The sequence below is a fragment of the Grus americana genome, chromosome 2, assembly GCF_028858705.1.
Source record: "Grus americana isolate bGruAme1 chromosome 2, bGruAme1.mat, whole genome shotgun sequence".
In the NCBI taxonomy this organism is placed as follows: domain Eukaryota; kingdom Metazoa; phylum Chordata; class Aves; order Gruiformes; family Gruidae; genus Grus; species Grus americana.
The window spans coordinates 51,543,392-51,557,396 of NC_072853.1; the positions used below are offsets into that span (position 1 = coordinate 51,543,392).

The window sequence follows — 14,005 nt, forward strand, 5'->3', positions numbered from 1 at the left end:
CACCTGTTCTCTACAGATTTCTGAATCATGGCATTCTCACATAAAGCAGTTGAATTTTATCTTTAAAGCATCATAAAAAAGAGCTATTTAAAAAAATCTAGGGGAAAAAATCTCTTTTCCCTATCACATGATATTTATCTCTTTTTATGCTGCTTTCTTATCATAATGTATACATCGTTCAGGCAACTGACTGATCAATTTTTCCTCATACTATATATTATTTTTTGAATACCATATGTCTAAGATCAGCAACATCAAAATAAACCAACACCTGATCAGTCAGGTCAGTACAAAACAGATCTTCCATTAGAAAAGCATATACCTCTGTAAAAGTGTGTTTTAAGCACACAGAAAAAATATCAGTAGTAACTTGAACTACAGCAAAAATATGTAACTGCCCTAGGAACACAGTCCTGCGTGTGTTTCAACTCGTGCAGCAAAGCTCTCCCCTGTGGTGGGCGCAGCAGGAATGTGCAGCAGCGGTGGCAGTCATGGTCACGAGGCATTCTGGTGGGCTCATAGTCTCGTGAGCGGGGAAGTGGATGTGGGGGAGGAAGCTTCGCCCTGGAGCAACCAAAGCAGCTGCCCCCAGCTCCCACTCGCTGTTTAGTTCCTCCTTAGGGAGTGCTGCAATTCAGGGCTGAGCAGGGAGCCAGCATTTAACGGAGGCACTGGTGGGGCAGTTCGTGAGCAGGGCACCCAGGATGCTGGTTGGGCTGCTGCTCACCAGTGGCGCTCTCAGTTTGCCCAGCAGTTTTGGATTCTACTTCCAGCTCTTCCAAGAGCCTCCTCTAGCATCTTCAGATCTGAGCTACTGCTGGGAAAGGCTGACACTACATCAGGGAGGGTGATGCTCACATCGCACAGCTGATGGAGACACAGTAGTTGTTGCAGGAGCACAGAGGGGCCCAGCACTGTGCAGGGCTACTTGGAGATTGTGCAGTGATGGTCTCAACACACTGTAGGGTGCATTCTTCGGAGACTAGTGGTGCTAACGCCCATGGCACATCAGACAGAAGTCCAGGAGGTGGATGCCACTGTCCAGGTCTGGGGCTGCAGAGAGTGCCTGGGCCTCTCCTTGGGGCTGGGGCAGGTGATGAACCTGTGCAGAGCTTGTGGGTACAGAGCAGAGGACAGACCAGCACAGCTGATATTGCAGTAGGTGTCTGTTACAGACCACCTGAACAAGAAGTCAGATGATGCCTTCTCTAGGCAGCTAGAGAAAGTTTTGATACTCTTAGATGACTTTAACCACCCCAATATCTGCCAGAAGGGCAATGCAGCCGGGTGCAAGCAATCCAGAAGTTATTTCAAATGTATCAAAGACAATTTCTGGATGCAGGGTTGATGAACCAGTTAGGAGAGATGTTCAAGCTGACACCCACAAACAAAGAAGAAATGGTGGAAGATGTGAAGGCTGAGGGCAGCTTTGGCTGCAGCAAACACAAGACAATGAATGTTTAGGTCCTGAGACAAGTACGTAAGACAAAATGCAGAATTACAATCCTGGGCTTCAGAAAAACAGATTTTGGGTTGTTCAGGTATCTGCTTGGCAAGATCCTGGGTGAAACTGCCCTAGAGGGGAAAGGGGACCAGGAGAGCTAGTTGATTTTCATGGATAGCCTCCTTAGAATAAGAAAAGTTCTTTCCGATGTGCAGAAAGTCAAGGAAGTATGGCAGAAGACCAGCACAGATAAATACAGAGCTCCTGATTGATCTCAAACTCAGAAATTAAGTACACAGAAAGTGGAAGCAGGAACAGGCTACTTGGTGGCTATACAAAGACATTGCCCACACATGTAGGAGTGGAGTAAGGAAAGCCAAAGCTTAGTTGGAGTTAAAACTAACAAGGCAGGTAAAGTGCAAAAAAGAAAGGTTTCTAGGAGTACATCAGCAGCAAAAGAAAAGCTAATGGGAGCAGAGGCCCATTGCTCAGTGGGGAAGGAGATCCAGGGAACAAATAATTTTAGAAATAATTTCTAAACACATGAAGGACAGGAAGGTGATTGGGCATATTTAACAGATTTACCTGGGGCAGAGTACGCCCAATCAACCTCATTGCTCTCTGTGGTAAGGTGACTGGTGCTGTGGACATGGGGCAGGCAGAGCCACCAAGATGGTGGGAGACTGAAGCACAGGACATCCAAGAAGAGGCTGAGACTTCTTCAGCATTAAGAAGAGAAGGGAGAAACTACTACCTACAACTACCTGATCAGAGGCTACAGAGGGGATGGAGCCAGACTCTTCTAAGAGGTGCACAGCAATAGGATGAGAGGCAACAGGCACAGATTGGAACATGGAAAAGTCCAATTAGATATTAGGGGGAAAAAATTTATCATGAAGGTGGTCAAACACTGAAACAGGTTGCCATGAGTGGCTGTGGCATCTCCATCCTTGGAGGTGTTCAAGGCTTGACTGAACACATCCCTGAGCAACCTGATCTAATTAGACCTGCTTTGAGTAGGAGGCTGGAACACACGATTTCCAGAGCTCCTTTGTTATCAGACTCTAAAGAAACTAAATTTATCTTTGTATGCAATATTTCAATTCTATCACTTCTTTGTTCAGGCATCCATTCCTAACACTTCTTTTCCCCATCACAAACAGAAAAAGTAAATTCAAATCCATGTCCTTTATCCATGGAAAAAATGCTAAAATTACATTTATGGTAAACTCATTAAATCCAGCATAACTTCCACAAAATTAGGTTACAATTAGTATCAGTTATATAACCAGGACTCATAGATTTAGATTAATTTTGCTCTTTTCTATCCTGGAAGCAATATAAGAGAAATGTTCTTTCATGAACAAAGAGCTGACAGGAAGGACCAACATGATAAATCTTACCAGACTGCGTGAACGAAGTTCTGCACAGAAATGTCAATTGGAAGACAAAGAACATTTCTTCTACTCATGCTAGTAAAAATAACTCTACTCTTTTCTGACTGTCTTTTGAATAATATCTGATTATTTTGTGTCAATAAGATGGAAAACATACCCTGTAAGTTTTACTGGATATTTCCTTTTTTTTGTTGCTTAAATACAGCTATATTTTTAAATGCACAGCATGGTAATACATAAATCATGATGCATAGTTTTTCATAAGAATATAAGCTTGACGATAATTTTCCCTCTGAATTATGTTCTGGTCAGCTGCTTGTCATCATACTTCAGATGCCTTCACAACAAAAGGAAGACAGACTTCCAAGTAAGTCTGGATGTATTTAACCCTGAGATCACTGAACCAACGAATAATTTAGGTTGTAAGGAACCTCAGGAGGTCAGGTGGTTCAATCCCACTCAAAGTAGAGATAAGTCCAAGATTAGATCAGGTTGATCAGAGTCTTGTATGATCATTCCTGATAGTAACTAGCCAGAGTAGAACAACAGTACTCAGGATGAGAAACATTCTTTCTCCTTCCAAGAAAGCTCTATTCATTAATGACAAATAGAGTGTTAAAGTCTCAGATTCCAAATTTACATCTATTGATTCAATCCAACCAAGCCTCTAAGAGAGTTAAGAGGCTGGAGCATGTGACATGCAAGGAAAAACTGAGGGAATGGCTTTGGTTGGCTTGGAGAAGAGATGTTCAAGGGGGGTAGAGGTGTCTAATGGCAGTTTTCCTCTACCTAAGAGAGGGTTACACAGAAGACAGAGCCAACTCTTCTCAGATGTGCACAGCAAAAGGACAAAAGCCAACTGTCACAAGTTGCAATTGTGGAAATTCCTACTGAACAGTAACAAAAATTTCTTTACCATGACAGCAATTAAGTGCTGTAAAAGATTACCCAGAGTCTGTGTAATCTCCATCCCCGGAAATTTTCAGAACTCAACTGGACATTTCTCAGTGCAACCTGATAGAACTTTACATCTAGCCTTGGTTTGAGTGGAGCACTAGTCTACATGACTTCCAGAGGTCCTTTCTATGATTCTGTGCTTTTTTAATAACTACAAGCTTCCTTCTTGGTATAGTCTATGCTCTCCTTTATTCCTGCTGATGAGGGAGAGCCCTCTGTGTTTTGCTGCAATAAGGAACCAGCTGGCCTGAGCTGGAGTTTTATTTGGTTAATTTTACTTCCTTCTGTTAAGCAGGGAAATGGCAGAATTTGTAATAACAGGAAAAGAAATTTTTGTAGTTCATGTAATTGTTGCATCATGTGGCTTTATTTGAATCACACAACACTGAGCATAAATACAACTTATATGTGTCTTTTACACATTAACAAGTAATGCTGTACAATGTAAATTATTTTCAGACACCTTTTTTCCTTCTTCGTGTACAAGTAACAACCCCAGAGAAATGGAGCTATCTAGACTGGTCAGATTCCAAACTATTGGTGTGGGCACTGTCCCACTCCAGTAGCCCTTCTTCAAATGTCATTGATTTAAACTGACTAAAACTACCTTCTTACCTGGCAGTTAACACAGACTCCTCCACCTTCATAATGCCCATGGATGTTTAAGCTTTCTCGACGCTGATCAACCTCAGCATCATAGTAGCAATCAGTGGCATGACCATGGCAATTGCACGCTGAAAAAGTAATATTCCAAGTCAGCTTCCATTATAACGCTGGAATTCAGTAATGTAGCAGAGATCAAAAAGAAGCTTAGATTTTTTAATGTATACATACACTCAGGTATGTTGGAGTATGCTCAAATACACCTATTTCCTATTAACAACTGGATTTTCACACCAGAAACATGGTAAGATCCTCTAGATATGAGGCATACATGTGCTGCTAGGCTTATCAGAGGAGGCAAGAGTTGTACTATCTCAAACCAATATATTTATACATAAATGCAGAACTAGGAAGAATGGTCTCAGCAGTTTTTAAAAATTATCAAAACCACGTTCAAATGTTTATTCTATTTTTCCATGTCTAAAAATACATCTGGGCTGAAGCTGTGTGCACTAAACCTTTATTTAAAATAAATAATTACAGAGAAGATATACACATTTGAATAAAAAGACCTACACCAAAGAACTCTCATATTCAGTCATAAATACAGATATACCAGCAAACTTGGCCATACATTTACCCAGCTGCTGTCTTCTGAATGGAGAAGTTTTAACCACGAGTTCATTCTACTTCCTGGGAATTGTGGATTCAAAAAGAAGTATGGTTTGAAGAACAATAATAACATCACCCATAATAATATATTATTATTATTATTATCTAGAAAAAGATAGAATTAGGTGACTGAGATAACTTATTTCCCCAGTGTCTGGTTGTTTATATGTCTAGTTGCTTGTATGTATCTCAGCTATGACAAATTTTACTTCGGGTGGTTTGTGGTTAGCTCCTTTCCTTTATTTTTCCCTTCTCTTAAGTCAAATAAAGGTAACAGCTGAACTCACAGTGGCTCTGAATCCATCTCTACATACATGTTCTGCTATACTTTTAACTCCTTCTAACAGATGTTAATATTGCAGTGCTCAGAAGAGACTGAGAGACACCTGTGAGGCTTTCCTTGCAGGCACATCAGCCTCACAGATGTCTCAGTCTAGGAAGTTCACCTATTGAAAACATCTGAGACACATCCGCTGATAGATCCACTTGTGGCCTTGTACGTGCATCACCTGGCTTCGCCAATCTCCTTATGTTCACGTGGGAGACGTAAATCCCAAAAAGCCTTTGCTGTTCTATCTGTGGCAAAAAGGCCTAGCAATAGAAATCCCAGAGCCAGCACAATGTTTGTGCCTTGCTAGCAGAAGAGAAATAACCTGAAAAATAGCTCCACACTTTGAAAAGTTCCTGCAAATAAAGTTTTGAGTAAAAGGTGATGGATTTACAAATTTACCCAGAAAATAATTTGTCTAATTTCCTAGAGATCGGTTATGTATATCTCATAACCTTCCCACCTTGGTTAAAAAGAATCTCTTCCCATTGGTCATGTAAAGCTCTGCCTGTCTTCACCGAAATCTTCCAGAACTATAACATAAAACTGAGTAGGAACCAACCATAGCAGCAAGCAAACAGAATAAATCAAAGGGCAGGACCACGGTTTTGCCATAAATTCATTCTGTGTCTTTTTTTTTTTTTTTCCCTGATCTGTCTTCTTTCCTCACTGGAGAAGAAGAACAGGAATTTTTTTGAAAGAATGCAGGAAGCAAAAAAGGCTTCCCCAAGCATCTGGGTACTAAGTGAGCTTTTAATTACAGATGTTCCAGCACTCTAGGGAAACGTTCCCAGGGAATTCCTGAAGTTTTGACTTTATAAAGCTATGTATTTAGGGAAATCATCCCTTCATCTGGACTGGGGGATAAAATACTCTGGAAGGCTTCTCAAAACAGAAGCTAAGGGCCTAGAAACTAGCAACAACACAGCTGAGGTGGTGGCCTACCATCAGGTTCCCTTATGGTCTGCTGACAGGACCAGACAGATCTAGACTGGGCTCCTTAGCCAGATTGTAATAGCCTGTGAAGATCTTTTGGGATTTTTATTCATATAATTCTTCAAGAAAATAAAACATTACACAAATGAGATGCTGGTTCAAGATACTAAGTCAGAAAAAGAGAGAACATAAAAAAAACCCCACCATATTTACAATGTAAATAAAAGCTCCTTGCCTCTAGGGCCTCTGTGAGCTTCAGCTCCCAAATATGTCTTCTAATAGCAACGGGAAATTGTTTGCTCTGATTATAGTAATAGCATTTTCTCTCACAGGGGAACAGAAAACCCTTCTACCTCACCAAGCATCTTCTTACCACTTTGGGCCATTTGCTGACCCATACAGTACTGGGAAACTCATTGCAAAAGGTTGAGCTTATCTCTACAAGCTCCCACCAACCTCTTTCAACCAGTTTCTCTCAAGGGACCTCAGGCTTCTGGGAAGCTTAACGAGGTTGCTTTAATTCCTTCACTACTGGCTGCCAGGAAAAGAGGTCTGCACCTGGCAAACACTCTCAACAAATCACCTCAAACCGCTAGGAGCAATCCATACTAAAAAAGGTATTTTTAGAGATAGTTAGAAGCAAAATTGTTTTGGCTCAGAATCTTATAGATGATCTTCTATAAACTCATTCTTTAAAAAACCCATGACATTATTTATGCTCTTTGTCTATCTCTTTCCTGGCAGAAAATGTTTTCCTCTCAAAGAGGAGAATTTAAATGAGGTTTCAAATATTGTCCAAAAATTGTGTCCCAACATGCCTATCTCCTATCAAACATTTTAGTCATCTTTCCCCCCACCCCGCCCAGCACTTAGTCTTAGTACTGCAGTTTTGATTAAACAAGCCATCTCTTCATTCCTCAAACTAATTATATAGGTACATCTCTCTGGCTTTCAAATCAGGTTCCCCTGTTAACGGTTTGTACCCACTGGCTACGCTACTCTCAGGAATGGCAGATGAGGAAACTAAATTAGGCCAGGCACAAAGGAAACTGCAGGCTGCCAACACATTTGCTCAGCATAGGATGTGCACTGAGATGGGAACACTGTCTGTACCACACTCACTGGTTTCTGGCCAGAAGGATGCAAACCACCCAGCTGTGACCGTACGTACCCCTGCATCAAATGGGGTCTGTGCCGTCATTTAACAAAAGCATGTAACACAGGGGAGGAGGGAGAGAGGTCAATGGGCTTCTCCAGCTTGACTGCTCAGTCTGTGGGGCTAAAGCAATCCAAACTCCCAACTACGAGCACAGGAAGGGGTGCAAGTGTGGAACTGCCAGGACTCCCCACCAGAAATGTCTTCATGCCTGCTTAAGTACGGTCAGCAACGGGCGACCACCAGCTGGAGAACAGAGGGTAGCTCAAGCGCCTGTAAGCAGTGGCAGCCCTAAGCAATGTCTCTGCAGTCTGAACACCAAGAGGCTGGGTGATGGGGAGACAAATTTTGAGGTTGTACAAGATGCCCATAGTCTCTGCTGTGCTAGTGGGGATCCACAGTCTGTCAGCAGACAGCTATGACCAGGGACAGCTGTTGACTTGATGTACTACAAGAAGGCTTCCGCTTTTCTCATGTAATATTCTCACACAAATGGCTATTTTCATTGTTTAGCAAGAGAGAAGAACATAAATAATATTCACTGCATCATCTGTTCCTTATTGCTACATGGAAAGAATCTTCTCAGCAAAGAAAAAAGGTGTGGAAACATGCAGTTGTGCTAGTTATGCTCCATCAACATGTGTGCTATGGCTAATTCCCACCCACTTATCATACAATGATAGAATGGGTCACTTGTCAATGTTCCTTTTAACCTAGCATCTTTCAGGCTACTCACGTTCGCATAGATTTGTGCTCCCAGCCGTTGCAGGTTGCCACTGTTTCTGATTATATCCAGGGCAGCAGCGATCACAGGTTTTCCCACAAGTGTTATGCTGACATTCACACTGAAACCTACAGAAGTGGAAGCCTCTTACTCGACTGAAGCTGGATTTAAACTTTTTTCTTAATTTTATTGCAGCCCAAGATTTACACATAGTGTGAAAAGGACAGGACTAAGATGACATGTGAAGTAAAGAGGTCAAACAGTAATACTAGAATATTTTGGAACTTTCCTAAAATTCTTCATGATTGATCACTTTAATTATATGATTATGAGTTTATTAGCACAAATTACTTATACAGAACATTTATAATTGGATTCAATAGACTGGATTATGAAACTTTATTCTAGAACATTAAATCAAGATGATATATAACAGTTTAGGATGTATCCTATTTTAGCTTCATTCCAAGGCTCAAGCTTGTTGACCTACAGTATATCAAAATATTTATCACCTTTATATGCATGCCTTCATCATTTTTTCATTATGCTTTATTTACGGTAATTTTATTAGTGTTTTTAATAAACCAAGATCATAACTTCATCTTGTTATTTTTAAAATAGTGCACACTATTCATCAAGAAAATGTAGTTCATATTTATTTTGTTTTAGCTGAATAGACTCCTTAAAGGGCAGGCTCTCATTATGGGCTAGGTTTTACTATTATGCACAATAACTGAATCCCAGGAGGAACAAAGAGACCTTGAGACTGGAGAGGCCTTTTCCAACATTCCTCTCTTATCTGTGTAGTCTAATAACCAAGGGGCAATACAGTTGCCAAGCATAACCATCCTATTCCCGTAGATTTCACACCTTCTGTACTTACTTTTCTCTAGCATAGACACTTGGAAATGAGGCACCCGTCTGCCCACTTACCCTTCATTAAACACAACAGAAAATATTGCATTGTCCTGATAAAAAATTGTTTCAATACCATCATGGATAAGAGCAACAGTTGGTTTAAACCAGGCTTTTGAAATATGTTTGAGATAGATAGCTTGATTATTCACAATCACTTCCCTATAGCAGACGAGGAGCCTGATCTAACTCCGTGTGAAATCAATGTGGAGATCATAAACTTCACTGGGAAAGGGAATAGTTCATTCGATTTCTGTTTTTATTTTTTCTAGTAACAATCAGAAGCCATTGGACCTTGGCTGAGCTCAGTTATATTGCTCAATATCTCTGCGAAGTTGACTAACTTTGTTCTTGAGTTGGCTTTCTAATTCCTGCTGTTGGAAGGTATATCAACCCATGTTTTAAAAAAAAAAACCTAAAGGTTTCTAAAAAATTATTCAATCTGTCAAACTCCTCTTTCAATTAAAAATTAAAATCTAAGTAAAGACTTTTTATTATTATATTTCACAAAAATAGCTCTTGACATGTTTTCTTGTCAATCATTAGCAGATTCTAGTTTTTTAAAGACAATGAAAAATCCCTGTAAGACTATATCATTCTATAATAAAAAGGTCATTTGAAAACATTCATGTATTTTTGGTTTTTTCATATTAAATTAAGGTTATGCTCAGTTTACTTACTGGTATTGGTTTTCAGCACTCTTTGCATTACATACTTCAGCATGGCCATGGCAAACACATCGACCACCAATACTGATGTCCTTTATACTGTAGTAATACTATGGAACAAACACAAGAAGTAAGTATAGAACTTTCCTTACTTGTATTATGGCAGAAAAATCAACATCAGATTGTTAAATGTTGCTTATCAGAATTTTAAAGCCATGACTTTGCAAAAGACCAAAATCAGGCAGCCAGTGGCCAAACCTCTGTTGATGTCTATGTCTCAGGGTGAGTACCAGCAAATCAAAAGCCAATAACCATGGGGTGCCTGATAGCAACAGGCCTGTGCAGCTCACACCAAACGCATATTGCTGTAGGTCTCTGTTCCCCAGCAGCTACACAGCCACCAGTACTCAAGCCCAAAGTTTGTTCAAAGCCAGCTTGAGAATGGAGACGTAAAGTACTGTCAAAGCATTAATTTGTGAGACCTTGGTCTGGTCAACGAATCAGACATGCTGGTATGGGCAGTGCAGTTCCCCCATTCAGTCAGACGTGATCGCTAAATATTAGAAACAGACTGAAATCACCAGCTTGGTCAAAATCACTCGTGACTCAAGCTGGATTTGAAATTGTCACCTCAAGTTGAAACACTTTGTATCTCTTCCTCATGCCTTGCAGGCATCCAGGCAACAGAAGATAAAACTGTAATTGGTTCAGCTCAGTGAAAATATCATTACTGTATACATATCAATAGTAATTTCTACACATGTTTTTGTAGCTCAGAAGTTGTTTCCTTGTCTCCTGAGAGCATCAGGAGGAATGGAGAGCTGGTCATAAATCTTGGTCTCTATGTACCCCCAGAAAAAGTTAAAGGGGCAGATTTAACGCCAAGGGAGGATGAAGAGAGAAGGGGTCAGAACACTATGCAGCTACGTCTCCTGTGCTCACTCTATTCACAATACAGCCCCTCTAAGTGGTGTATACAGCCTCTCTTGGTGGTGCTCCTCCCCCTCTACTCAGCAATGTTGAGGCCACACCTGGAGTGCTGTGTCCAGTTCTGAGCTCCCCAGTACAAGAGAGACATGGACATACTGGAGAGAGTCCAGCGAAGGGCCACCAAGATGATGAGGGACTGGAGCATCTGTCCTATGAGGAAAGGCTGAGAGAGCTGGGACTGCTCAGCCTGGAGAAGAGAAGGCTCGGGGGATCTTGTCAATGTCTACAAATACCTGAAGGGAGGATGCAAAGAGGACGGAGCCAGGCTCTTCTCAGTGGTGCCCAGCAACAGGACCAGAGGCAATGGGCATAAACTGAAACACAGGAGGTTCCCTCTGAATAGCAGGAAACACTTTTTGACTGTGAGGGTGATTGAGCGCTGGCACAAGTTGCCCATGGAGGTTGTGGAGTCTCCATTCTTGGAAATACTCAAAAGCTTGCTGGACCTGGTCCTGGCCAGCCGGCTCTAGGTGGCCCTACTTGAGCAGGAGGAGTTGGACCAGAGGACCTCCAGAGATCCCTTCCAACCTCAACCATTCTCTGATTCATTTTGGGTGTATATACACTCTCTGTTTGTCTGTAGGTGGAGTTGGCTGGCATAGACAAGATGCTTCGCCAAGGCAGAGAGCTTTTCCAACGAGCTCTCTTTGCTCCAGGCAGGTGAAGAACAGTAGGTGGGATATACAGACTAGGAAATATTTTTTGTCTATTCAAATACAAACATTCATTCCTAACTGTGCATACCATTTTCATTCTGTAAGTAAAACTTTCAAGTAAAACTTTCAGTGTTTTTAGCACAGCTAGAAATGTTTACTGTGACTCTCGCCAACATATTTGACAGTATTTTTTTGGTATAAGAGTCTTCACAACCAAGCCTATAGCTCCATACAGCTTTGCAGAGCTACGCTTTACTACTGACAATAATTGTACCATCACTGGTCAGTAATAAGTCAAATTAGTAACAGGCCAAAGCAATTAATAGGCTAAACTGCCACATTTTAGACAGAAAACATACTCTATATAATTCAATGTGTCATGAACTCAAACCATTAACAGGGGAAGCCAGGCAGTTACTTGGATAGGAGAACAGAAGCGGTCTGGTTTTCATCTGTTTCTATAATAAGTTTAACACACAGATTTTCCTTAAGAATATTAACTCTTTCCTAGACTTGGAAGGTCTCTACAATGAAAACTTGTGCTGTCTTTTAACAATTTAATAAAACACTCAATATTTTATTCATCTATCCTACATCCCACGGCTATGACAACATCAGAAATTTCTTACACTAAAGCTGTGCTCCTTGCCAAGTAAACTAAATACTGCATTTATATCTGCCTGTGAGCAACATCTTAAAATTTACTTAAGACGATAAAGGTACTTAATGGGAGTCCTATCAAGTAGCTGGAATAGTTTTATGTTTTTCGATGCAGAAACCCTCACATGTGCAGTGCCTCACCCCAGGGTTTCCTCCAATTGTTACCAAATCTTCATTTTAAATGAAAAAGTTAAAAATAACAATACAATATGAAGTCTGCAATGTCTCTAAGTATATGAATTTCTATGCAGTGTTCCCTTGAGGGAGTTGAATTTCCTTACATTTCCGCACTGAATGGGAGTGGGACTTTGGCTTTCAAGCTCTTGGATAGCCCAAAATCCACTGAAAACACCTAGGCATCTCAAAAAATTGGTGGGAAAATACTAACTTTTAAGTAGATCCTTTGATTTGTGCTCCTTCAGAAACTCAGGTGCTGCTTCCTGAAAATCTTTCTTTGAATAAATAAGGGAAAGTAGTGTCAAATAAAGCTTAAGAAATTTAGTTCCTCAGCTCTGCATAAGATAGTTCAGAAGATTTCCGCTTTGGATCCTTATAGCTCCCACGATACACCCAACTTCCTTCCATATTCAAAAACAGGCAAAGAAGATGGTCTGTTACTAAATCATTAATCATTACTTCCCCTCCATAAATCTCTGCTGACCCAGTTACCTTCTTGTCTCAAGCAAACCTGGAGAAAATATGGGGATCTAAAGACAGGTCACTAGAAATTTCAAATGTGAGGATGCTGCAAACTTAAAACATTCAGATCATTTTCTGGGTCTCTAACATGCTGAATATGATTGAGTATATCTCAATGAGAACAGTACTTACTCTGCGGGTTACAGTGGGGTCTCGTTGAGCTTTCGATATCAAGTGGCCAAGAAGCGTATTAGTTCTGAGAAAATGAAGGCGGATGTTTGTTGCTTTTGTGAATTCTTGAAGACTAGGGGAATAAGTGAAGTTTTTTGCTCCTGGGCGGCCATTTACCAAAGATACTACAATCTAACAAAGAAGTAAGCATGGTTTTGTTAAAACATATCAACTGTACGTGTCAGTAGCAGCACAGAGCAAAATTAATAAAAGAATCCAAAAACTTACTATTGTTTCTGAGCATATTTGCAGTAACAACTATATATTTCATATTGAACCCAGGACATTGGGAAAAATAGTGTTATTAGTCTTGGACCTTCCTGAATTCTCATTACCCATATGGCAGTTTGCCAAAAAAAAAAAAAGCCTCTATCTGTTTTGAAAACAGTGGGTACAACACACAAAAAGTACACGTTTTAATAGGAAAAAACAATAGGAATAGTTGCAAATAGTTACATTAACAGTTGATAGTGTCAATGGGAGTATTGCCTGAGTAAAAACCATCAGGTTTTGGCTCTTTCCCAAAGCACATTTATTTTTGGGTTAAGGCACAAACGTTCCTGGAAAATATTATTGTTACCAGGTCCAGTGCCTGGGAGCGTATTAATGGTCTTTTGGAAGAAAGTACAGAGTGTTGCTTTAGAAAATCCCCTCACATGAAAGCAGGTTTATCTGACTTTCAAAACAAGGGCTCCAGTACTTTTTTATTTTTTAAAGAAACAGATGACAGCAGCCTAGCAATCATGAATGTCTATTAAATTAACAATCTAGTGTGCATGTACAAAACTGAGAAAGAAAATTGCATTTATTTATAACTGACCAGAAAACAGATTTCTGTTTTCAAACAGCTTCTACACTCCTAAGCATGTAACAAGGGAATGGTGACAGTTCTGATTGCAGCACAAGTCCTTTAGGAAAAGTCATATAGCACATAATAAGGGAATGGCACCGCCAGTGTTCTTCTATGGAAATTATTCTTTACAATATTTTATTGGGAAAATTTTACAGATATGTTAATAAACACATTCT

At 40.3% G+C, this 14,005-nt stretch overlaps 1 protein-coding gene across 2 annotated transcripts in view; it reads right to left on the reverse strand.

The window, feature by feature from the left end:
- The window catches only part of LAMA3 (laminin subunit alpha 3), a 123,669-nt gene that overhangs the window by 89,262 nt on the left and 20,402 nt on the right, over positions 1–14,005 (reverse strand). For both annotated transcript variants that reach the window (XM_054817302.1, XM_054817301.1), the window contains exons 5-8: positions 12,938–13,108; positions 9,813–9,910; positions 8,230–8,345; positions 4,414–4,532 (exon numbers count right to left, since the gene is read on the reverse strand). In XM_054817302.1, the coding sequence (XP_054673277.1) occupies positions 4,414–4,532; positions 8,230–8,345; positions 9,813–9,910; positions 12,938–13,108 (504 nt within the window). The remainder of the gene's footprint in view (positions 1–4,413; positions 4,533–8,229; positions 8,346–9,812; positions 9,911–12,937; positions 13,109–14,005) is intronic.